This window comes from Bombus pascuorum, chromosome 2 (genome assembly GCF_905332965.1).
Source record: "Bombus pascuorum chromosome 2, iyBomPasc1.1, whole genome shotgun sequence".
Classification (NCBI taxonomy): Eukaryota; Metazoa; Arthropoda; class Insecta; order Hymenoptera; family Apidae; genus Bombus; species Bombus pascuorum.
Window position 1 is genome coordinate 13,328,341 of NC_083489.1, and position 27,176 is coordinate 13,355,516.

General features: G+C 36.8%; 2 protein-coding genes across 2 annotated transcripts in view; both read right to left on the minus strand.

Moving 5' to 3' along the window:
* Positions 1–27,176, minus strand: part of LOC132916564 (transcriptional protein SWT1) — a 321,821-nt gene that overhangs the window by 280,259 nt on the left and 14,386 nt on the right. The window lies entirely within an intron of this gene.
* Positions 666–16,667, minus strand: LOC132916562 (uncharacterized). Its single transcript, XM_060976664.1, has 5 exons — positions 15,986–16,667; positions 5,981–6,232; positions 5,316–5,456; positions 4,449–4,635; positions 666–4,117 (listed from the first exon to the last, which is right to left on the minus strand). The coding sequence occupies exons 2-5, from the start codon at positions 6,193–6,195 to the stop codon at positions 3,140–3,142; spliced, it is 1,521 nt and encodes a 506-aa protein (XP_060832647.1). The 5' UTR covers positions 6,196–6,232; positions 15,986–16,667; the 3' UTR covers positions 666–3,139.

The following is a 27,176-nucleotide window of genomic DNA, read 5'->3' on the forward strand; positions in this document are numbered from 1 at the left end:
TAAAGAGTAAGCGTATATAAAATAATACGAAGATCAAAAAATTTAAAAAAATAGATCTTCAATTTATTGTACAAGTGTTTTGCGCTTTACAACTTTATTCGTTTATACTTAACTCTTGCTGGTCGAACTTCTGGTATAGCTCACCAATACACCTTCATCATTACGGCCATAAAGCTGGTATAGTGAAAGAAGCTGTAATAGAAATAATAATTAACGGAGCGTACGTTGCCCGCTGTGCGAAAATAATTCCAACCACAGGCATAATCATGAAACTCGAAACTCTCACAACCGGAAAGTGTTAACATGTAACTCTTGATTTTCTGGACAGAAGTCAGAGAATAAAAATTTAAGAAATACACGCGTTCCATTCCAACGTCTTGACCTTGATTTCCCCAGTACTAATTATATTTTATATTATATAAAAACGATATTTTTAATCCTTGAGTTACATTTTCTACCTCTGTTGCTAAGTTACCAAAAAAGTTTGTAGCTTTTTCAATAGTCGACGTTATATTCCATGTTATATTCAATGAGATTGGAAAGGGATTACTTATTCGGAACTTTCATAAAATGCTGCTTGATAAATAGCTTCCGTTGCATATTAAACGCATCGATTAACCAACTCTCGTATGAACTCAAGAATATTAAACAAAAGTCAAAGGTCATTTATTCTGTAGCACGCTTTATTCAAGCCGCCTTACGTTACATACAGCAGTAAATAAAATCGCAATGTCGAAACTTGCGATACCTCGTGCGCATCGCGCGCGCGTTAAGTTAAAAATTACGCTATACCTACTCCTAGTCGATAGACAGTCGCTTAGCAATTATCCCTCTATGCGTTATCACTTTGTCGTCTTATTTTACGTATCACATTATATATGTACTATTAATATCATACAGTAGAACTCCATTTATTCCAACGAACTTTTAGTTAGTATTTGATTTCCATCAATTTCTTTTAATAATTATATCCATCTATCTGAACGAGAAATTTTAGATTTGTCCAACATGTTCACATAAATGTCATCCTACTGCTCTTAACACCAAAATGAAGCTTAAAAACTCTCGAGCCCAGAAATTCGATTAACGAAGTCATCGCGCGTAATTTAACCTACGTTCCACGTCCGCGTTTCTTTGTCTCCTGAGATCAACGAAGACGAGGTACGTGTACCTAATTCGAGTCGAGATTTATAAATGACACCAATAAATGGACAGTATGGACACCGACCGATTGATCAACGAAAGATCACGATCGATGAAAGGACGCGATCGAAGGTAATTGCTTTCGAAGAATGCAGTTTCTTATGCAAATTTATATTTTTATGAACGTGACTAAGGTAACGGAACCAATGTAGAAATTTGGTTTATCCACTGCAATGCTTGCAAAAACTATTTCTACGCTAGCTTATTTTCCGACGAGGCATTTTTTTCAATAGGTTTTACGTTTCATTTGCATATTACCAAATTTTCGTAATTATACGAATGTACTATTAAATGATATGGAATTTGTTACATTTGGATCTAATCAACTAGTACGTATAAAAGTAGTCTAATAAATACTTTTATAGTCACTATCAACATCGTACCAAGTATTATACTATTTTGAATATTTATATATTTTTTATCCATATATGTTTTTTATTTACTTTATATATTTTTGCATATTACGCGGATTCTGTTCAATTTTATACTTCGAAATTTCCTGTGCATACATAAAAATTCGCAGTCTAGTAATTACTATTCGTATTCGCGGGATTCGAGGTGAAATTCGAGGGGGAGGAAATATATTCTCATGCCTTCCGCGGTGGAAACTGGCGCGATTTATCGGAACAAGGGATCGAGTCGAGACGTTTTTCCATGCATAGACAGGATTGGAGAATGGACGAAGAGAAGAAGAAAGGAGAGGAAAGAGGAAAATTGTGAGAAGGAGAAGAAAAAAGATAAAAGAATGTCGATATCCACGAGTCTGGCTTTAACCCTACCGCTTTTCAATCTGTCAGCTCGTCTTCGTTGACAAATTTCGTTCCAAATTTCAAGCAGGATTGAGGACAACGGATTCCTCTGGCGAATATTTACCCTATTGCTTCCGTCACGGTGAAGCTTTCTCGAGGAGGTGACTTGGGCGATTTTTACGATCTACGATTTATTTTGTGATTTTTCCTCTTGATATCGCGTCGCTTTTTGTGAGATTCAACGCTTTGTCAATCGTACAGCGAAGTATAAGTACGTTCAACGATATGCTGAGGTTATAAGTTGTATGTATTAAAAATTATGTTACTGTTGATTAATTCTGTAACGATCGATGGCGGTTACCCATTTCGCGTAAAATTGTTTAAAATGTCGTGTGAATAATCGAAATATTCTATCACGTTAGCAGAATTTGTTATATCATATTAACGCAATTATACAACTTCAATATGTTGTTGAACCTATTATAATCGTTACTAGCGAGAGGATTATTTCTGGTTTTAATACATCGTATTTGTATCATATTGTGTATATCGTATTATTCCCGTGAAAGTTTGATATATAAGGTGAGAATATTCCAATATTGATTTTCCGCCTAAATTTCCTATAAAAACTATGTTAGACGATTAATTTACAAATTATTTGCCGCGCAAATAATCCAATTCTTCGAGCCGTGAAAACCCCAATTGACAAAGCGTTAATCACCACGCGGCCATCCGAGGTCTCGATGGAATAACGAGATGTAAAACCAAATCTCCACAATTTTAATCGTCACACTCATCGAATTTATGGTAGGAATTACAAGTGCATACATCGAAGTCTCATTTCTCGTGTTCTTAAAGCGAAAAACCTTAACGCTTACGAAAATAAAAAGTAAAGGAAATTTTTATCGGAATTCTGGCGAATTCAACTCGATATCGTTCAAAGTGGTTTTGCGAATCCTCGATCATTCGCAATTTCTTAATCCTTTATCGAAGAACCAGAGAACCAGAGAACATTGCCGATTGATAACGTTTAATATTGTTCGAAAAATAAGTTCCCACTTGACAGTATGATCATGCACAGTTCCGTAGTCTACTTGGAATTATCATATTCTCTTCTTACCTCTACGTTCTTCCCTCAGTGTATCGTTTTAACCTAGTCTTTCGATCGAAACGTTTTCTTATACGTACTACTGTCTTCTAAACGACGACAATTCCACGCGATTTCGGTACTTCATTCTCGACGCTGTTTCTGGCGACACGGTTTTCTGCCATGTCGATTTCGAGCTATCGGTCTTACCATAAAAATCGTTATTTACAGATGCAACGTTAGATTCTTTACTGTAACTTGGAATTGCGGTATTTGAAACGTCTTCGCTAGTATCAATTCCGTCGTCGATAACATTTAAGCTTTTAAACTGTTTCTTTTGGCTTTTAGAAGCAGCAAACTGGTTCGTCATCGAACTCAAATTTTCTCCATTATGCCTTAATTTTTGTACGATCGATTGACCAGCAATTCCACGAGTTTCTGTTCCGTCGGCAATTGCCTGCGCCGAAGCTGATATCATTATCTCTCTCTTTCTTCTGAATGCTCCGAAAATCTTCTTCGTGACTGGAAAATCGTGAACAATTCCATTATTATCTCTGTTCGTCCGCACGTCAGAGGTCAATTTCTGGAATTTCTTGGAATTGTCATAGTTTAAAATTTCATTCACAGGTTCCTGCATCGTCTCGCGTTCGTATACTAGCTTATCGTTCGGAATTGCTGGAGTTTCCTGAATTGCTGGAGTTTCCGGAATTGCGTGTAGTCTTTGATCAGCAGCATTGACCTTCGAACGATCGTAGATTTCTTTAGACAATAATTTCATTGAGTTTATTTTGTCATGAAATTGCAGGATTGGAGGATTATCTACACTTGCAAAAGACGACGTTTGTGACAGGGTCTTTTCAGTATTGAATGTGTTCTCGAGTGTTCTTCGTGGGTGATCGACCGATTCGGTGGAATTGACATTGCTGGGAATGAACGTGTTCGGTGACGACCCGTTTGTATGGCTTATATTGGCCGCAATTGCGATCGGTGTCGTTGCCTTCGTCGTGGCCGCGGTCATCAGCCCTTCCATACGATCCTGAATCGATTCGAAGAAAGCTTCCTTGAAAACGCGTTTTTCCTGAAAATGATAAATTTCACGATTAACGTGAGAAGAGGAGCAAGTATCGTAGGCAAGAAAATCAAGGAAAATCAGCGAATGTAATTAACATTTGCGGAGTAAGGGAAAAGTAAATAGAATTTTTCTAGGATACTGAAGAACAACGACGAAGCAAATATCAAGATTTTGCAGATGAGAAGAAGTTGAAGAAAATTTCAAAATCTTTTGAGAGAAGCTTGCAAGGAAAAATTCATTTAAAATTCTGCTGAGAAACGTAGTGGTATCGTGGTAAACTTGTGTTACGAAATAGGAAAGGATATTACTTCACGAATAGCCACGCTTGATTACTTACGTTTCTTGTTTTAGACGAAACATGATTCCGCAACCGCGTCATCATGCTCAGCCATCGAGAATAATTGAATTTCGGAAACACGAACGGTGGCTTTGTCACTCCTTTCACGGTGAAGGGACGGAATTTCTGTACATCTACGATTCTGTCCAGGGAGATTCCCTCGCAGGAAGGCATTGAAAAGGGTATCCTGTTTAACGATTCGATAATTGCGTCATCATAATGTAATTCTAACATATTAATTCCGTCAACACTGTTGGATGAATAATAACATGTGACATAGTATTATATATATGCGATACCTATATTATTATATATTTAACGATATTGATGGAATTCTAACATGACGATGTTAATGGAATCTGAATTTTAATTGTATCTCTACAGAATTGGAAAGAATTATTTATACCCCGTGCATCCTCGAGTCACTTATGTTTTATAATACTATTAAATTATATAATAAATTTATAATATTATATTGTATATAAAGTATACGATGCACCAAATATACACAATTTTTTATTTTATAAAGATACAAAAACTAAAATACAGATTCCATTAACATTATTAAACAAATAACGATGCGTGGTGTAAGAGTGTGTGAAATATGCACGCTTCTGTTCAATTCAATGAAAAAAATAAAAAACTAGAAATCGAAATCCATCGACAGTTTTGAGTTGGATTTCAATAAATATTGTTAAATAAATAAATAGTATAAGCGATTCAATGACACGTAACGGATAATTTTTATTAAATTCGATAGTAGTAGGCGAGATTAAAGTCCAAAAGGGCGGAATAAAAATATTATTTGCTTCTGTTGCTGAATATATTATCGATAAAAGATTGGAAGTAGGGAAGTAGAAATTTTACCTAGGTGGTAAACAGCCCTCGATAGTATAAACTACGACGTCCATCGTGGATGGAACGTCGACGTTTCTTCTCGAGCGTTGCGTTGTACCTTTCTTGAAAGAATTTCGACTACTCGTCGGATCCTCGGTCGAGTTCAACATCCTAAAAAATGAAGAGTAATTTTTAATATCGCTATATTTTACGTTATCAAAGTTAAGGATGAACGATTAACAATAGGAAGAGGTTTTACAATTTCGAAATACTTGATGACAATACAAGCAGACCTCCAACGTGATATTGAAGATCAGATTGCTTCTTTCATATTAATATTTACCATTTATGACAGTGATTTAATATTTTGAGATTTATTTTCTCACGATATCTTTTTCTCAATATTTTTTAAATTAATCTCTTTTAGATACATGTATATGCATATGTGGATTTTTCTGAACTTTTTATCTAATATTCTTTATTTATTTTCTCCTTTTATTTTCTTTGTTCAAGGAGAAAATTCCCATTTCGATGGAATCATGATCGATGTTTTGAAATTTATACAAACACCACTTTATGATCCTCCAGCGAGACCACGCCAGCTAATGGTTTAATACTATTCCATCTATCAGTGTCAAAATCCTGATATCCCAGTCAAAAATTAATATAAAAATTCTGATATCGAAGTAACTCACCATTTGACGTCGCAAGCTGGTAGATCGGGATCGACGAACAAGCATTCGTAGATTGTGGAGGACGTGGATCGCGGCTCGAGGGTTAAAGCGCTGGGCATACTGTTTCTCTTGGAGGAATTTCCGTTTGTGCCGCGTAGCGAAAGGGATTGACTCGTCGAGTGCATCAGGATGTGGAGCACAAAGACCGCCGCGAAATTGTTCCTCATTGTTCCCATTGTCCGTGAAAAAGTCTCCTCGCGTCTGCGGAAAGTTCTGCAACGTCGGTGATTACTCTTAATAACGTTAAGATATTGCTGCCAAGGAATTTTCGTCGTCCACCGTACGACTACCTTGTTAACTCTATTTGTCTGTGGTTTAGAGAATAAGAAGTCGTTTATCTTCCTATAAAACTTGAAAGATACGCAATCCTTTCTATCTGCTTCTTTCAATTATTGTATTTTTTGACTCTCATCGCTGTGTATCTTTATTTTATTACGCTATCGCTAGTCTACAGATTTTTATGCAAATTCTCATCTTTGAGAATATAATCAAAAAAAGTAGAACCTCGGTAGAAAATTGCGTTATCTACCTACGTATAATACTTAGTATACTTCATGTTTCTCGATATTACGTGCACTCTGTGCAATTTTGCAATTTACATTTCCTGTAAATGCAGAAAAATCCGCACGTCTATCGCGTTTTAGTACAGCAATAAAATAAAGTTATACAATCAAATGTTAATACCATAAAATAGCGTATGGCTTGTAAGTAAATTCTTTGCTCAAAAATATCAATCAGGCTGAAGTACAGCCAGTCTTTGAGTAAAGAAAACACGAGATTAAAAGGTATACACTTCGCAGCCGTTTGAATCATGGCTGTGGATAACGACAACCACTTGGTAATCTTTTCGAGATCAAAGAGGCCCGAAGATTCGAAAGGACCTCGTTACGAAGAGATTGCGAACCCGTGAAAATTCCCTCATAAATCGTAACACCGAGGGGAAGGACGACGAAGCTCAGGGTCAAACGCGAACCAACAAATTCTAAGAAATCGCCGGATATCGCGCAACTTCCACTAGAAATATTACAGAACGTCTACCAAGCATTCAGCCATTTCTGTAGAGGAAAACAGACCAAGAAGCTACAATATTCTCGATAAAGTGACTCGTAAATAATTTTCATAATTCGGAAGAGAAGATCGCAGCTTGAATCTTAGTACTAAATAATGTTAATAAATTTTCTTGAACGTATAGAGAGCTGCGAATCATAGTAGTACAAATTAGTACACTACTGTTTCTCATGAAATTGTATTCTCTTTGTTATCGTAAACAATCCATTACATTTTTTCGTGTCGTGGAAATGTGTCGCGACAAAGAACGAAGTCGTTACTGAATTAATTATGAAACTAAAAGTAACCAGTACTTTTAAGAATTAAAGTACGCGATTAAATCCAAATCCTTAGTTACTTTGTCATACTATGAAAAAGGAGGAAAAAATGTCCTCTCTTGTCTCCTCTAAAAATGTTCATTTCGAAAATATATGGTGCTATCTAAAAAACCACGTTCGTAACTCAGAAACTACAGGACATAAAAATATCAAAACGCATCCATACGTCCAGCCCTCTGCAATACAATAAATTTCATTTGAAATATTTCTTCGTGAAATCGATAGATATCAAGTTATTTCGGATGATCATTCATTCTTGCTGACTCACTCCGTATCATTGTCAGAGATAATATTTTCCAACGAATAAGTTACATCAATTACGTTACATTTCGCGTAATCGTAATTATTCTCGTCTTATATTCAGCAAGCACGAGTCCGATGAAATTTTACGATACCCATCGGCGATACTTAACGCGCATACACAGAACGGTTGAACAACAATTTTCGGGGTCGAGGGCGGTTTGTCTTTCTCAACGTGACGCCGCCAACCGATTGAATTTAACCCGTTCAATGTTTCAAGGGGGTCAACATTACTCGCCGATGGAAACGGTTTGCCTCGGCACCCATTTTCCTACGATCTATCTGCGCTGTACCACTTTGACCAGCGATAACAGCCGAATTATCATTGTTAACCAGCTATTAGCGGGTCTGGTGTCGTTGCATTAGCGTATCGTCTAGCCCGCATTTATTCAAGCGCTCGTTTCGTCGACCGCGATCTCTCACGCCTGTTTAATTGTCGGAATTAATAAAGCATCGAGGCCACTGCGTTTCTATCGGTTATACGCGATAAATAATCGGAACGTTCGCGCGATTAAAAATCGACAGAACGGATATGACGCGAAACTAATTGACGTTGATCGCCCACTTCTTTCCTATCGTTAAACCATTCCTTCGCTATTTGGAACGATCTAACGCGATTGCAATGTTTCAAGAATTTCCGCACGACGATGGAATTTATTGCTGTTACTTGTTGGTGCCTCATCGTTTAAAGTCGTATTTCCTCATATATTATTAATAGACTCGGATATTTATGTATTTATGGAAACCTGTAAAAATGTATATATGATACACGATATTCTAAAGTATAAAATATTGAAATAATAGTACTCGTAATATTTAATACGTAAAAAATATCTCTGTCGAGTTTCTATTTATTTCTTTAGCAGAATTTATAGAGGTATAATTTGCACGAATATCTTTCATCTAGACATTAGAGACTACTTTTTGTTAAATAACGCAGACGTATATTCTCAATGTTTGCTCTAGGCATTTAGTAGCCTGAGTCTGATGGAAAAGTGTTGTTTCAGATAATCATTGTATTTTTTTTTAGATTGCAATTGATTTTAAGACTGTAGCAATTGCAATTGCAGTTGATCTGTTGAATATATGACAGTGACGTAACTTCTTTTAATAAATCATCCCTTTAGTTTCGAGACTAACCAAGTTATAATTTAATTAATTCTATCTCGCAATGTATTTTCATGACGTGAACAAGTATGATGAATTCTTTTTTTTTTTTAAGTAAATGCAGAACGATATTCTATGAAAACTAGCAATTACACTTCTAGAAAAGGCATCGATGAATAGATATGTTTCATGAATAGATATCCTATTCATTATCGTAATTTACATCCACCTCGTGATTATATGAAACGACGGATAACCACACAGGTAACCATAAAACCATAGAAGCGTAACGAATGACAAGATTTATATTCGCTTTATAATCCGTTATATTGACTTTATAATCCTGTGTTACTCTATTTAAATGCATATTAGTGTATATACAGGGTGCCGATAAAATTCTCTATTTAATGGCTTAGGCTCAAATATACCCTTTGTTCTTCAATTTGTATTTACTTCCCTCCGACTATAGATACGTATACTTGTACTATGTATACTTTCTGTACTACAATTTCAAATTTATAATCATTATTCAAATTATTTGTCGTATTAATTACCAAATATCTTTTTTAAATATTAATTATCAAATTATCAATAGACTGTGGAGTTTTATGCATTTATAAAAAAAAAATTGAGAGTAATTTACACAAATTGCACGTAATACGAAAAAATATATAAAATGTGTTCAAAGCGTAGAGTTCTCTTAACGCTTGGTAGGAAAAACAATTTCCCACAGAGTTTATACTTTCTTAATTGTACTCTGAAAAATACGAATTTGCATGAAAACTCGCAATTTTCCGATCATCGATGGCATCTCCGCGATTTTTCCAAGTTCCTTCTGCTTCGAGCAAAAAGCAGAAGCGACACGAGCTTCGTTACGGCGGGTTCTCTCCACACGAACTCGAGCGTAGCAATCGAAAACCGGGATTGTTCCGCTCAGTTTGCTGGTAAACAGAATCATTATGTCATCTATGACTGGTTAGCGTGATAACGACACCGTCAGCATGTTTCTTCGTTCACGTGTTGGCCTCTCTCTTCTCTCATTCTAAATGATTTTCATGATCGTACCGGTTAATAGGATTCGTCGATGTCGGTCAACGATTTCCGCCACGTGAAAATCGTGTCTTTCCACGCCATAAATCGTTCTGCGTTTCTTCTCGCTGATCCTCCAGGGAACACAGAATCGTTCTGTGAAATATAGAAGCCGCGAACTGAATCGAGTGATCGGTATGTTTCTGTTAAAGATCATCTGGTTGCTTTCGCGAAATTCATCGTGTAGAGAGTACACGGAACAAGAATCGAGTAATTCTTCTCGATCTACGTTCTACGTTCTCGTTTGCTCGAATCGTTGCTCGTTATCGCTTGATTAACGCTCACAACTACGAACAATTAAAATACGAAACTTGTGTGAAAGCAATGGAAATAAATAAATAGTTCAAGGCAAGGTTTTTATCCATGTATCTTGTAAAGAATCGTTGAAAATCTGCGAAATGCACCTTGTAAATCTACGAAATTACTATGAAAAACACATGTTGCTCGTCTTGATCGTTCTGCTAGTTCTAGCGTTAAAGCGTCATTTAACGAATCGTCAGATCGTTTTCTACTCTCGAAGGAAAGAATACTACGGGAATGATGAAAATTTGGCGCAGACAAGAAATTTAATGTTGCGATGAAACTATTCGTTAAGACGATAAAGATTACCGTTTTATATATACATATCTATATTTTTCTATTTTTCCAAAGAAGAGTTCTTTGATTAAAAGTGAACAGAGTCGATGCTTCTAATTTTTAATAGAACGCGTTCGTAGAAACGGCTGTGTTCGACCGACGCCGCCACGTCACGTAGAATTAATTCTCTAGTTGGCTAGATCCATCTATGAGTTTGCCTATGAGCCATATCTCTCGATCGACTATGCGCACGATTATTTGCGAGCGAGTCAAAGATCAAAGCCAGAAGCGATTAACAGCTAGGATTCTTCGACCACGACCCATGCTCTCGTGAAATTCGAACGATTTACAAATCTCTGTTCTTTTCCTTCCCCTCCCTGTCTTTCTTCCTCTTTTTTTTTTCTTCTATGTTACTCTTGTATTATAAACTATGAACTATAAACCGATGGATTTAACTGGATTACGAACTATGAAACGAAATGATAGGAGATCAAACTACGAGGTCGCCGACGAGTTAGAAAAATCGGAGAACGCGAGAACGACCTGCCTTTGTATCTGACGGGGATATTCCTCGAATAACAAGATCGTGTTTACGCGCGATCCGCGCGCGACGAACTCAAGGAGGAAGCGTCGTCGCGACCATGATAAAAAGGAGACTCGTATTTTAAAATAGGAGTACACGAGTTTAGATACTTGTTGTATACGGCTGGTCGTTATCGACGCTCACAGAAACACGGAGTGGCAGCATGAATCGTGGCGGCACCGATCGTTGATCCACGAATCCCACACTTCGCAAGCCAATAAGACAAATTTAGAATTAGACGTACATAGATCACAACGAATTTCTTGGTAATTTTATCGATGGCATACTTGTAGGCGGTGTCGATAGACGACTATTTCAGGCTTCGAACGTACATCTTACAATTTCATCTGGTCCATCGTAATGCATATTTGAAGAAGGAAATACGAACAAAAAGCAAGATTAGAACGAGTGGTAATCTTAAAGAGAGACACGATCACACATTTTGACATACTTATTGATAGCATAAACGGGCGTCGATAAACGTTCTACGTTTCACAATACGACCCCGTGTATCGTAATATATTTTTCAAAATTTGTAACAAATCAACTCATGGAACAGGGTAATTTGTTCATTTCGCAGATGAACATTAATCTTCTACTTATGCAATGAAACCGAAATACCGACAGAAAACGAAGATTATCGGTTTCGTATACAGATTAACTCTATCCTTCTTTCCAACCAACCAACAATAGCGATCCCAAACGTTTGATCTGTAGTGTATCTCCATTAAGAGAGCAAATAGTTCGCATCAAACGATTCATCGAATCGTGTCAACGGTTCTCTTTATCCATTCTCTTCAACCAGAGAACAATACTATATTACGCGGTGGCTGGTATTCCCCTTTAAATCGAAATCCCTCGGATCTCGTCAGATGTTTAGTCAGACTGTTTGCAAGGAATCGTCATCGTTTAATCGCGTCCATTCTACACATCGTCTACGATGGTATGTCAAACTTGTTGTGTACGCGAACGTGCACCTGATTTCGAAGCGTTTAGTACCACGTTGCATTCCTCTGTGCCTGGCCTCCGTGCGACAGATTGCCGCATGTCACCTTACATCATTGCCACCGTGTTCGTCGTAATAATGCCATTACACTACGATACCAGCCGTCCTCGGTTAGACGATCGATTATTCTAATTGCGTTAATAACCGTGGACAACCGTTTATTGGCAGACACGACCAATGCTAGCCGGAAACAGCCGTCCACTGCTGCGAATCCGCGTGATTTCTGTTCCGATCCTCTTGTGATTAATCGTTTTTAGGGTATCGGAGGATGGATGGAACGTTCGATGAGAGGATACTGATCGATTACTCGCATTCTTTCGCTTTTGTTTTTTCTTTTTTTTTCTCTCTCTCTTGTGGTTCTACGGTCAAGTTTATTTATTGGGTCTAACAACGCGAGCAACTTTTTTACTGTTTTTAATTTAAAAGCAGAGAGAAGACGTATCATGGGAACGGGTTTACGGTGGATTTTATCGCGGGTTCGATTCTACGAGTTAAGTTTTTCGGTAATCTTAGACTTAAGAGGAGAAAAAGAAACTACTACGGATATAGGTCTATGGTTAATTTTATTTTGAGTTTAATGGAGCGAGTAACTTTTTAGGAGCTTTTTGTGCAACGAGAGAGAGAGAGAAGATAGTGAAGAAATACAGATAGAAGAATAGTTTGTTAACTATCGAAGGAAATGGTTGCAATTGAAGAAAATGTTTGAGAGAATAAGATGGATGGTTTGAAATAGAATACGCTATCTTTGTAAGTAGAACAATAAACAGAGTTGCACAATTTTTTAAACTTTCGACTAATCAGATGATTAGTTATCCTGTATAAAAAAAGAACTATTAAAGTAGAAAAACGATTTAAATAAACAACTTTTTTCTGATAGAAACAAAATTTTAAGATAAGTGCTAAAATAGCTACGTATAAAAATCACTTGAAAAATCTCACTAGTATCATTGCATCGACATTAGCGTGGTATCGATACTCTTGGTAGTACCAATTGCTAAATAATAGACGCAAAATTCCACCTTATGTAAAAATTTCAGAATTGCGAATAAACCAAAGCATTTTCCCCGAAAATCGTGAGTCATCGAGAAAGATCTAATTTGTCGTTTTATCGCGGTAGGTCGGTTTCTCGTTGTGCGGTTGCACGCCTCGCTAATTGTTTATACTCGAATGGTCGTCCGATATAAATTGCATCGCGTCGAGACGTATTTTTAATGGTTCGTGGGCGCGCGTATAAATAGTATACCGTGCCGATAACCCGTTCTTTCTTTCTCTATCTCACTCTCTTCCTCTCGTTCCTCCATTTGCCACGATCGAACATTTCTGCTCGCGTTCTGATCGCACTGCCGTGACCCTAGTATTTACTACTCTTTCGTTGCTACTATTGCGTTTACTACAGATCCTGTTGCTATTACCGGGTTACTTCTTAACCCGACACCAAACCAATTTTTCTTCCAACCACGAACGTACTAATAAAATAATACAAGTTACGACACTCTTACGTTTGGAGAAAGTAAGAAGCCGAGCATAATTTGAAGAGTAACGATAGATAATGTTGCAGATTATAGTACACTGAAATTGCAATTTGAAAAAAATCGATCGAGTTTCATTGTTTTCGTTGAAACTTACACGGGCTGCAATATCCTTAATTTCTCTTAAAAGAGCGCGGTGAATATAATTTACAAAATGGAATATTTAGATCTTTGTTTCAGCAATAAACCTAATAGTATCATAGCACGACCAAAATACACCCTTTTCTGGTTTTTGCTTGTTAAGGAAATGGGATTTGACGAAGAGTATTTTTGTGAGTTTCGTTGTGAATACTGATACTGATTATGAAGAGTATTTAACCAGTTAGCTGTTAAGATCTCTTTGCAAAATGTGTAGCTAAAATGTGTGGCAAAAGGCGAGCGATGGCGAGTATACTCATGAAGCACGGAGTATGCCTGGCTGTTATAATGTAAAATTAAACTGTGACGAAATGACTGTTTTATTTTTTCATTTTATTACTTACAGGACTCGTCATAACGCAAAATATTGCCATTTCTTCATAAAGAGTATACTCGTTAAAAACAGAGCTAACTGGTCAGAGAAGGCTATTTGCATCCTACATAGAGTGCAACTTTTTCTTCTTTCATGGTTAAAGGAATAATATTTTATATGACAGGTAAGGAAATATCTTATAATAATATCGGCGAAGTAATTGGTTAGAGCAATGAGTATTAAGTTACACAGAATGCTACTCAGTTTTAAAGATTTCATCGTCACTTTCCAATTGCGATATTCTTCTAATCCCAAGTCTCGTACTATTTTCGTACAGAAATTTCCTTCGCTGTCTTCGTGTCCAAAATCGACCTCATAAATATCTCCACATATTTTGAACATCCTATACACTTCCTTTAACGATACTATCTAACCACCAAAGAAAATAATCTGTAGAGTGAAATATTCTGTACTACCAACTAACGCACGAATCTTTCATGATCTACATTAAACGATCCAAGACCCCATCCTTATTACACAACGAATCGTCGACCTAGTTCTTAACTGTTCTAAATGCATTTTTTAAAAAGTAGAATTAACCAACCCACATATGTCTCGTTGTTACAAAGATTACAAATTCTCGATAATAGAATGAAAATTCTACTTGGAAAGCATGAAATATTCAGCAAGTATCCTTCATAGAGTCCTAACTCCACACAATGCTATTAAACCTCGGAAACTTCAAACTGAGTTCTCTGGGTTTACAAACTAGTGGGAATAGAATAGTTAAAAACTAGAGCAACGGAATGTTACACGCATAAGACTCCTTCCTCTAATTGGAAACAATTGGAATATATTATCGATTGCATCAAGAACAAAACACCGGCTACGTAGCACGATATCTGAGAATCTCAGCGAAGGTTCTTAATCGTCTCGTAAAGGAATGTTCTGTCGCTGTGAAAACAATTCGCTACTACGTCTAATGTCTTTCTATTTCTTTCCACTAATACTGATATCAAATGGAAGACGAAAGAGGCGGCGACGACAGAGCGAAACAGAGAATAAATTGCTAGCTGATTGAACGCGAAAGGCGGGGCAAGCGTTGAAAGAAATTTTCAAATTGCCACTGGTCTCACGCTGAATGAAAAGTAAATTGGATCAGCGTTCCTCCGAGGGCCGCGGCGGCCGTCACTTAATAGAAATGCAGCATGGAGGAGGTTAAGGAACACCAACTTTTCCACGAGTTCTTATCGAGCACATTTTTAATCGGGCCTCGTGTACGGCATTCTGTGCCGAGCTTGTCAGTTTGGGGTCAGAAAAATATTCCCAGCGTCTCGGTAAGGTTACCGAGCGTCGCGAGCGGATTTTTCTTTCTTCCCTTACGCTACTTTCAGTCCCCTGAGTCGCCGCCGCTTCCTCCGTTACTTCTTCCCGTGATTTGCATTTTCTATATGTATCAGTGTGTTTGCAACTTCTTACGATTTGAGTGAATTTTTGTTGACCTGATTTTAATTTTTTTTTTTTTTTTTTTTTGGTAAATGACGTTCATCGAGTATTTTTAATAAAATGGTATTAGAGTTATCTTTTGAAAGATTGAGGAGTAAAATGGGAAACCTTTTTGGCGTTTTCCGTAGTAATAGAAATGGTGTTAGAAATATTCCTTGAAAAATCGCAGAGTGAAATAATAAATTTTTCTGGTTTCTTCCATTTTTTTAACAATATAAATAATAGAAATAGAAATAATATTAGAAATATTGTTTGAAAAATTAGCTGTAAAATGCGATATAGAAATGTATTTTGAATGGAATATAAAGTGTCGGATGATTCGTATCAATCAGCCAGATCGCAATTTCAATAGCCAAAACAATAGGTAAAACCTTGCTAACCCAACTTTCATCGTTTTAATGGTAAATCAATGAAATTACACAAAGTCTCCTTACCCGAAAGTCGTTCAAGCAGAGAAGAACCCTCCAGAATAAGTCTCGCGATTAATTAACTCACTGCACATCGACGTTCTTCCGCGTCTCGCGTACGTGTCGATGTCCACGTTCGAAACAGAAACGATCACTACCCGATCACTCAACAGTTCCACGAAAACACGGTATCTCGACGTTCGTACGATCACGACACGTATAACTCCAAATAATACTAGCTTATGGTAAACTTGAAGCAATTGAATGATAGCCAAGAGCAGAAGCAGAATTTGATATTTTCAATGGTTTTTAATATCAAATTCAACAAAATGTGATATTAAATATTAAATATAAAATTTAATATTAAATACAACAGAGATTAATATTAAATATTAATATCAATTTAATATTAAATAGAAGAAAAATTAATATTAAATACAAGGAACTGGTTACTACGATAATTCCAAATTAAACGAGTTTGACGGAATATTCGAACGATAAGTTTGATGTTAGATTATTTAATATTAAATACAAGGAATAAATATGGTTATCGTGATTCTGAGTGGACGAGCAACTAATTATAGGGAACGTAGGGAGTGGAAGGATGGGAAAAACACGTCGCAGGAATCGAAAAGATTCGAGAGGAAACGTCGAACGTCCACGCTGACGTCGAGCGTACTACTACGCGGTTCCACTCACGATATGCCAGTCGAAAGAGATTAGAACAGCTGGTTCCAGGTCCCTACCACGAGTTTCCCCTAACTGCATCATGTCATTCGCGATACCATCGAAAATGGTGAATCATTGTGATCTTCTCATTCGATCGGTCGGACCGATCGCTCTATCGATGGAGAGGATAATTTTCTCTGAGCTTAAAAGCAATTTACTTCTCTTCCCTGTAGGGAGATCTTATTTTCGTGAGAGACTCAGAACATATATTTTACTTTTATCAGGGATTAGAATGTTTATTTGTAAATTATTAGATTTATTAATTCGAAGATAGCGGATCGTACAGCGTGATAGGAATATTGCTGATCGTTCCAGAATTTTGTCAGATTTTTTGAAAGGCTGAAGTAGTAGAAAAGGCGGTGAGGTTTGGTCTAGATTATTAATCTTATTTTTGAATCTGTATTTTCATGGAAAAGTAATAATTAAAAAGTAGATATATGATAATACGATGATACAAAATATATATTATTTTTCATGATTATCAAAGCTGTGTATAGTAGAGTATTAAAACACGATAAAATTGATTTCGACGTATTAATCGGCGTATATGCATTTTAATTATTACGTTATTTATCACTTTATTAATTAAGTACGTTATTCGACATGCACGAATACAGCAAGCTTGTTATTACTACAAAAAGGTGCAAAATTATATATTTCATACGAAAAGTATCAATTTTGTAATTATTCGATTTTAATTAAGTATTTCTATTTCCCTTGATTATCGATTTATCATTTTTCTTATACGATTATTTCTCAACAGAGAAAGTCGTAGAAAGTGACTCAGCTTGTTACAATTATTTCTGAATAAACACGATGAAAATTAATATCTGGATTGGTAAATCCGTAAGAGTATAAGTTTCGATTGGAATTAATAATTTTTATCGATAATATGTAACACGATAAATTAATAATGTTTCAGTCATAAACCGAATGCTTGTCGTCGTGATGTCATTGAAATTAAAAATCCTCCGCTAATGTAATCGTTTGTATATTAATTTCTTTAATAATTACTCGGACTCGGAGTTATAAATACGCTGAATATATAAAAATTCGATAAACGCACGTAGTAAGGAAATTGCAGTCGGTTTCAGCGTACAGCAAAAGTCAAAGAAACGAAACTTTCGTGTCGACACGATGACGACAAATTTCTGCAATATCGTATCGAAATATTAATAAACAGAAAATAAAAAAGAAAAAAAAACGAGAGTAACAGCGAAAAAATGCGCACACGAGCTGCTTTCTATCGTACTGATGACCTAGAGGTCGATCCAGTCGACCACCATTGATTTTATCTGAGGTCAAGAGACAGTATGAGTGTTCTACCGTAATACTTCTACGTAATCGAAGATCGTCGTTTTTCCAGATAAATAATACACGAGCCAACAACAATCACGTTCGATAGGCAGGTAGAATCAAAACGAACGTGTCCCTCTAGCTTGAAATTAAACGTTGTTCCTATATGAAGAATTTGCATAAGTCGTTAAGTATTGTTTTATATGACTCATGATGTAATCAAGTAAGAATATACCCATTTATAGTCTGTAGTTCTAAATGAAATAACACTTTGTATCTGATAAAAATAAAAATATATTGTAAAAATGAGAATTTTGTATAGCGAGGACATTTCTATCGTATTTTTTTAATTTGAACTTTTTTTATCGATATGTATGAAATTGTATTTCGTAATACAGTCTTTCGATACAACACGAAAAATACGTATTCTAATTCGTTTAATTTTTGTTTTGTCTAACAACTGTCAGAAAACGTAGATAACAGATGACAGAGGTTGAGAAATGTCTCTGTACCGAAGAAACACTTGTTCGAAACGAGTTCAAAAAACTTCTACGGACGATGAAATCTAGACGAATAAAAAAGCTGAATCGTAGATGATGAAATTTGTATAAAAAATAAATATCTATCTAATATTTAAATTACAGGAGGATAAACGTCGATTTATTAATCACAAAAATGGCCATTATCAGGTTTCCTTGCTCTGCCGCTGTATAAGAGGTCATCTTAGCTTAGAAAAACTAATCGAGGAAAACTTAACTTTATGTGCTTCTTCTTATAAATAAACGTATCTATTTTCAGAAATAAAAATATATTAGAAGTGCGAACGATCGTGGCAAAATCTCGCGGGATAATCGAAACTGCTTTCAAGTACTTGGCACGTGATCGGTGAGCAATGCACGTGCGGTCAGCACGTGATCGCAGATGTAAAAGCTCAGTACACGTGCGTCACACACGCACACATCATTTCAAAAAACGACAAAATTTCGATTACATTCGGGCAAATTAGCGATGCGTGATAGTGATTAATCAACGCACACAGGACTCGTGAATTATTAGCCGTGTCTTTAGCCCTCGTGATCTGGCAGAAATTACACGAACTTCCAGCGACTTCCTTTCTTTTCCTCCATTAGAGTCATTTTCAGGCTTGAGACATCACAGTTAAAAAATGAACGGGAACTTTTGTGCGTTGTTTCTATTGTGATGTAGATCGATATTTTTGTTTATTAATTTGTAACTGTGTACGATCAAATCTCCAGATAAGTTAGTGAACGCAAATACGATTTTCCCCGTAAGGTAAGATGCACATATCCATATTTCCATTGTTCTTATGGAAATAATGCAAACAAATCTATTTCGGAGACAAAAATCCTGTTTGTTCCGATTGAAGCGATTGTTTGAAGAAGATACGAATGGATTTTACCGGAGGCTAAGACGAAACTCTTCGAACTCTTCGACGAAAAGCCATTGCTTCGATATGGCGAAGATAGGAGTTTTAACGTTTGTTGCTGATCGTAAATGTTTTCATTCTTGTTATTAATAATTATCGATGAAAAATATTTCTATCATTTTATTCTACTTGCTGATACATTTAATCAACGAAATTATGTGTGATTTTCTTTTAAATTGGTAATTTTGACTTACGTCACTTTTTAAGGAATAATACTTCTATAAATAATTTCTATATAATAATAATATTATTATTATTTATATATAGGAAATCTGAAACAATTCAGAAAACAAATATATCGACGAGGAAGAACGAAGATGGCGAATTAAACGAAGCGCCTAATAAACTGATTAACCTACGAATCAAACTCCTTAGCCCGTTGCTTATTGATATTAATGATCAGCCTTCAAACACGTGCGCATCGATTGTTCAAATTGTATCGAGATCTATTCGAACTTATCAGGTCATCTATTAGAACACTTGCTCGGAAACTACGTTTAATTAACTCCTCTTCTCTCGCGCCTAAGCTATAATATCTTTATAATTCGCAACATTAATACCTAGAAAGTTCCTCGTAGAGACACTCGTTGATTAATCATCCTCTATTGCATTACCCTTATTCGTTTTAAAATTGGAAACTTTCCAGGGAAACGTTCGCAAACGCGACAAACGAAACGACTTCTTCCTCGTTGCATTACGCCTCTTCCCTTTCTTCTCTCAGCTTTAGAACTGACTTTTCACCCATAATTATGTTGAGTTATTCTTCTGGAATGGTAGGAAGTTTCTGAACTTGACAATTACTTTCTCGAATGACGAAAAAATGTGTTACTAACGGAACATTTATAAATAATTCACAGCAACCTATATTTTAGTTTAATAATAATCTTTCGCATGGTTGAAAGGGTTGAGGAAGAAAGTACATATTCAACCTACGTAATAACTGGCTGCGGTTATCCTCGAATTCTTTACGTTTACGAAATAAGACAGTAAGCATACGTTTGATAAATAATTGTTTAGCGACAATATACACACATAGAAGTAAATTAAGTAAATTAATGCAAAATGACAGAACAACATAAATTAGTACAAAATGTAATACATATTACAAATTTGAAGCTTATAGCAAATTTTTGCAAAATCTATAATTATTATAAATTTAAATAACACGTCAACTCTTTTCTCTATGCAGGATGCAATATCGCAATCTTAATTTTATACAAAGCAGCATTTTTGTATCACGCTTGATTAACGACTCCTGGTCAGCTTAATGTTTAATTATTGGATATTATCATTATTATTATTATTCACAGGAATACAGCCCTTTAGTATACAACTCCGTTACAAATTCTAACGTTAAATAATACAAACTTATGGCTGACAATGTTCTATTAATATTGTACCCGAAGAAGGATCGTGAACAGGAAAAATCCTTTACTATTACGCGGTTAAATTGGCTACAGATCGTACAGTGAGCTAATTGATGCAACAAACTACTTGATTTCGTCCGAATAACGCTGACGTATTTAACTGGAGAGGAAACAGCATATCAGGGAATACAATGGTGCCATTTAGAAGTACCATATCTTATGAAGCGGAAGTCGTCTACTATAGAAAAATCCTACCGGTTTAACTAACCGGTTCATCTTAAAAAATGACAAATAATCGACGAACCATGCGAGCCTCAACAGAAAATCAAATTTCCCCAAGACAATTTTATATTTGCTGCTCGATGGGAAATCCGTTTTAAAGCGAATCCCGGATTATGAAAGCCACCGCGGAATACAGCCGCGTTCCCGTAGTCTCCGGTCAATAAATATAATCCAGAAATCGCGTTACCAACCGGTACGCTAATCCGGATAATTAGTTCAATATCAACCCGAGCCAAATTCACCCCACGCGGGCTAACGTCTCTCGCTTCTCCTCGTACAGAATTCGTATTATCGGTTCGATCCTGTCGCGCCGTTTCCTTGTTACCAGTGACGGTTTTTACGAGATTGGCTACCTACGAGCTTCGAATAAAATTCCTGCATTCTGCTTTTCTCCGGTTTCGCCCTCATCTTTCCCTTCTGTTGTGTTTTTGCTTCGCATACACGGTGGTCACCTCATCGTTCGTACGACACTTTTATTCGGCGTTTTGCCTTAGATCTTTCGGCTACAATTTTTGTGCCACTTCTATCTCACTATTTTGCTACGTCCAACAACTGCGTACAGCATAAATATCGTAAACTCGAAGTATTTGTAGATGTAAATATTTTTAAACCAGATTTTCTATCCCATTATTTCAGGATTCTGTTGCGAATAACAAATTTCACGAACTATTCCGTGTATATTTTTTACATATGAACGTTTCTAGGTTATTAGAAATGATCTATATTTCTGGATGTTACGAAATTAATTCGCTATTTTTTAAAGTCCTGTAATAGTAAATAGCTGTTAAATAATTCTTGGGTGAATTACTCTGAGAAGTTATCAGAACATTCTCGACGATCATTCTAACGTAACGTGCATGAAATAAAGTATCTTAGCAGATTTAATAAACATGAACGAAAGGAACAATAGCGCGTGTATTCTTCGACGGTGATCGTAAACGCGAAAATAGGAAACAGAACGAGAAAGCTGTTCGCTCGAATGTGTTTCTCTATTACTGGCAGCTTTTATGGGATGTTTTGAATAAAGCTTCTCTTTTTGTTAGTCGAGCCGCGTGTTCCTCTATCCTCGTTTCGTTTACCTCTTGTTTCTGCTACCTCTTTCCTTCCTCTTTTCACGCGTTTCTCTCGTTTTCCGCTCTGTACAGCGTCATTTTCCTTTTTTTTCATCCCCTTCCCCCTTCCTCATCCTTCTTCTCACCTTTTATCAATCTCGCTTCCCGAATTCTCTTTCATCGGTTTCTTTTTATTTTCCTTTTATTATCGCGTTACCTTTTCCACATTCCAGCTCCTTTTTCGTCCTCTTTCGTTCCCTTAATCCCCTGTTTCATCCTTTCTCATTCGTACAAACGTTTTACTTCTCCGTGCCTCGTCTTCTATTTGGTTCTCGTCCTCTATCAGTGTCTCTTATCCCGTCATCCCTCTAAAACGAACGTTTACGACCCAGTTCTCGCCGTTTATCCCTCGTTTATCTTTTTTCTTCCCCCTCCTCCTTACATCATTTCCTCGCTTTCCAATCCGCTTCGTTCTTTCTTTTGTCCTCTTTTTTAATCGATCGTATTTTCTTCCTTTCGCTTGCTGTTTTATTGTGTCCTTGTTTCTTTTCTTCTGCTGCCCCGAATCGAATATCTGCCGATCCAATCTCGCTGTTCGTTTCCCCAATTTTTATCCGTCTTTCTTACTTTTCGCTCGAAAGCAAGATGTTACTCGTCGTTGACTTGCTCCGTAGAAAATTGCGCATCTTTACTGTGAAAATTAGGAAACGCTATTTATTAATCGTCGAAGACTGGAAACGCAATCTCTTACTATCCTTAAGGTTTACCAAAAGCTAACAAAACGAGGGAAAGCGACCAAAAGAGCCAATAACACGTCAGAAGAGGAGGAATTGCAAATAGTTTGGCTGTTCAGGTGTGCCTAACCACCAAAGTCTCCGACACTGCATCCTTGGCAAAATACCAACGTCCCCCCACGCGTCAGGTTATCCGGATTATCAAGAAATAGTCGTAACCTGCCCCTTTCTCGAGAGGAGGGATGGATGATACGAAAGGGTAGTCGCATCTCGTTCCGGGCAGCGGCACCAACGACGACCCGGCATTAATAGCGCAATAATGCTGCACCAGCTAAGCCTTACGGTCTAAAAAGAAACTAAGTCGGCGTCTGGCTTGGCTAGCAGTCAAATGGCACCCGCGCGCGCCACAATTCCTGCGAACTTTATTCCGGTCGGGTCTCTTGATTTCGAGCAGCTTTCCTCGTTCGTGTCGCAACCAAAGGAAGTCTAATAGTTTCTCCACCTGGGGCCCATGATGAACGTACATATTGTCTGCTATGCGAATTTTATTTTATATATGTATCTCGTTCTGAAAGCTGCAATAGATTGAAATATACACCGCACCATTACATTTAACGTTCGCGAAATATTATATTGCGCTTGCTATTATATTTTCCTCTGGCAATGTTATTCTTGCTACTCTCGTTGTCGAGAAGTTTCTGGCCCATGAAATTGATCTTATTTTAATCACGTTCAAAAATTTGGTAAAACTCACCGATCAACACTGTGCCGTGATTGAAAACATCTTCTATTCCTAATGTAACTGGCGTAACGAATAGTTAGACGAATATTTCTGCTAACTCATATTTTTATATATGTGGGAGATGAAGGGACGCCGGAGCCTTTCTTTCGGAATATTTGGGAAGGTCCCCAATACTTTGGTCCAGACTTTTGATTATAGTTGTACTTAAACAATAAAACTGAAAAATAGCTGTTTATGAATTAAGTCAATTATGATTATCCGAAATTTATGACAGTGGGCTTGGGCTCAAAGTGACGTAATGGGTCGCTGAACGTAGCCACGATCACGGGAGGGACGTATACCTAACAGAGGTATAAAGTAATTAAATTACTCTCCAGAAAAACAGGAATTGACCTGAGGAATACGGAGAGGAGTATATAAAGGGCAGTTCCACTTGGACTGAGGTGCAATCCGATAAGTTCGACTAGCCCAGTGAACACGTACATCGAGTTCTTAATCGCAATCGTCATCCCGTTGACCGTGTATTCGTTATCGAACCTAAATTCATTGTCATAGGCATTTCGGGCACTCAATCATCGATATCACTTGTTAACTTTTGTAATACATTTCCATAAACAAACATCATCTGGTATAAGACAACTATGGACAACTCGCACCAAAGCTCATCACACGCCCCGTTTTCCAAAGACGATCCAATATATATATGTCGGGTTCATATTATGATTAGAGTCAGGGGCGTGTAATGAATATTCTCTGGAATTAGCCATCGTTGTTAGCAATCGAGGTAATGTTGATTAGCACAAATGTGAGTATTACAGAATCGACAAGTAACCGCGGTGATTAGACACTAATGACAATGGTCTTAGATTCGATAACGAATCCGTGGTCAACAGGATAACAAATATACTTTCTTCCAAAGTCTAAGTCGCGGACTCTTTGCTAAAAACGTGAAATATCCACTGGTCATAAAGACATTGTTTTACTCGCTGATGAAATCGCACGAGAATGTTCCTCTCCGTCACAGTGAAGCAGAGGAAAACTATGATGGGGTGTGTCTCAGGGCACGAGATTATCGGATTCGTCGAGAACAACCCTCGTTCAGAAAGTGAGGAAAATGGACGTTGCTGTTAATTGGTTAATTTTTATGTTGTGGTTAGAAAAGAATGCTAGCCGCCCTTGAGAGAAAGTTGCTAGCGGGAAGCGTCGCTCGTGAAAGCAGATCTCCCCTATTTTCCCGTAGTAGATGATAGATTTAGAGACTGTTAGGATAAAGACTGTTTGTCCGTTTGAAGGACCTTAGTTAACTAAATCTTAAGATTTATAGCGGGTCCTCGGGTTAGCTGAACATGTCACAGCTGTGGAGATGCATCGACATCTGGTAATTATCTTGCCCGAAGAATAGGGTCTGTGTGTGGCGAGCCACGGGGCAAAAACCATTGAAATGTTTACTGTCGATTGCCGCTACAACTATTCTTTTTAAGGAGAGCTATACAATTATTCTATAGCTCTATTAGGTAGAAACGTTCATGCCATGACCGCAGCTACGTTCGGCGCCTCGAGCCTAAGCTCATTATCGCAAATCTTGGACAATTATAATCGGCTTAACTTACAAAGATTAAAGTATGGGAATTTTCCAAAGAATTCTAAAGGGAAGGCCCGATGTCTTCTCATCTCCGACATATATATATACATATAATAATAATGTAAAACATGGAACTTAAGTAGAAGATTGTTTTATCTAGTAAATATGGTAAAAGGTATACTTTCAATGTTTTATACGTTTTCACGCATTGCAAATTTCTTTTAAATTTCCCATAAACGCGTAAGGATGCGCCGTATACTAATGATACTTATTGTTACATATATTCGAGGACGATAAATAATATACCTATTCCAGATAAAGAGTCAGTCGGATATCTGGGCACGATTCTGGACAAAAGATTGACATGAAAACAACATATCTGAGATAAAACCAAACAACTGAAAGCAAAATTTAAAAAGTTCTACTGGCTCATCGGCCGACGTTCCAACTTAAACATGCAAAGTAAAATTACACTATACAAGGCCATATTAAAACCTGTTTGGACCTATGGAATCCAACTATGGGGAACAGCGAGTAATTCCAACATAGAAATTCTTCAACGATTCCAATCGAAAACCTTAAGATCCCTAATAGATGCGCCTTGGAACGTCACCAACGAAACGATACATCACTACCTCAAGATACCCACAGTCAAAGAAAAATTATCCAAATTCAGCAATAGACACAGCACAAGAGTTAACAACCACCAAAACCCTCTAATTATTCAACTACTCGACATGTCCGCAGTCTAAAAAGACATTACACCTTAGACCTAAGCACTAGATTCAAATAGATCAAACATACCATAAACACCTATTAATCATGTCATAGTACCACGTCAGATAAATTTACTTAAAATTCTCTAACGAGAATTGATTGTAAAATAAACGCAAATTAAAAAAAATATATATATTCAAGGTAAAACGTTCATTCTAACGTTTAGCAAGCATGGGAACAAATATCTATTTAGGAACCACTTCTTTACTTCCATTCATAGAAATATGAAATTGCATAAACATGCCGAGATATAAGGGGCACGAGGTCGCGTCACCTGTACTGATATACTACTGGCTGGAAATATAGTCAGGTCGCGATAAGCGATGTAATATATTTCTCCAGCGCGGAAAGTCCGCGTCGCGGGACGGATAAATCGTTCTTCTGCGCGATTTGATGCGGATAAATTATTTCTTTCGGGGAAATCATCGCCGCCGGGGCCATTTCCCGTGATACACTGCGCAGATGAATCGGCAACTCGCCCGTATACGTATACGTGATCTATCTCATATATGTGATCGATTTCCTGAAATTAATCAAACATTTAAAAAAACGTAAGATGCACGTACAATCGGAAATTTGAACGTCAAAGTCGAAAGAAGAATTTTATACGGATATATAGTTTTGTTAAGATCGCGGTCAAACCGATTTTACACTCTTCTTACCGTGCAATACCTGTAGATAATTTTTAATTTGCACGGAGAAGAAATTAATTCGAGCGAATACACGGTGATTTGCGTGTCCCAGTTTTTCTTGATAAAAACAAGTCTTTTTATTCCTTGCACTTTTACGTCGCTTTTTCCTGATATCTCTATTTTTACGTTTTCCCATGCTCTCTGTGTTTTCTACTATGTTTTCTCTGTTTCTTTCTTTCGTTTAAGAATATTTGTTACATCTTGCTGAACTTTTATTGATTCTTTCTAAACAGTACACGTATCAGAAGTGTTCCTTGGAATTTTTACATTTTTAGTTGATAAATTACCTTAATTATTAGATATCTTTTCAGATTTAAGGTAACGATTTTAATTTTGCCGAATAGATATGCGTGCGTACGTGTTCACCGGAGCAGAAAGCATTAAACGTTACAATTTTATCGCTTATCTCGTAAACTTGTTCAAGTTATTTAACGAGTTTAGCACTTTCATACTTTGCGAGAACGCGAATATCGTTAATCGTTAACGGGACTCTCAATCCTTTTTTTAAACGTAATATC

Coding starts and splice junctions, on each gene's coding strand:
- LOC132916562 (XM_060976664.1), bottom strand. CDS start 6,195: ATGGGAACAATGAGGAACAATTTCGCGGCGGTCTTTGTGCTCCACATC. Junction 4,636..5,315: donor GAGGGCTGTTTACCACCTAG/GTAAAATTTCTA, acceptor ATCGTTAAACAG/GATACCCTTTTCAATGCCTT. Junction 4,118..4,448: donor TTTCGTCTAAAACAAGAAAC/GTAAGTAATCAA, acceptor TATCATTTTCAG/GAAAAACGCGTTTTCAAGGA.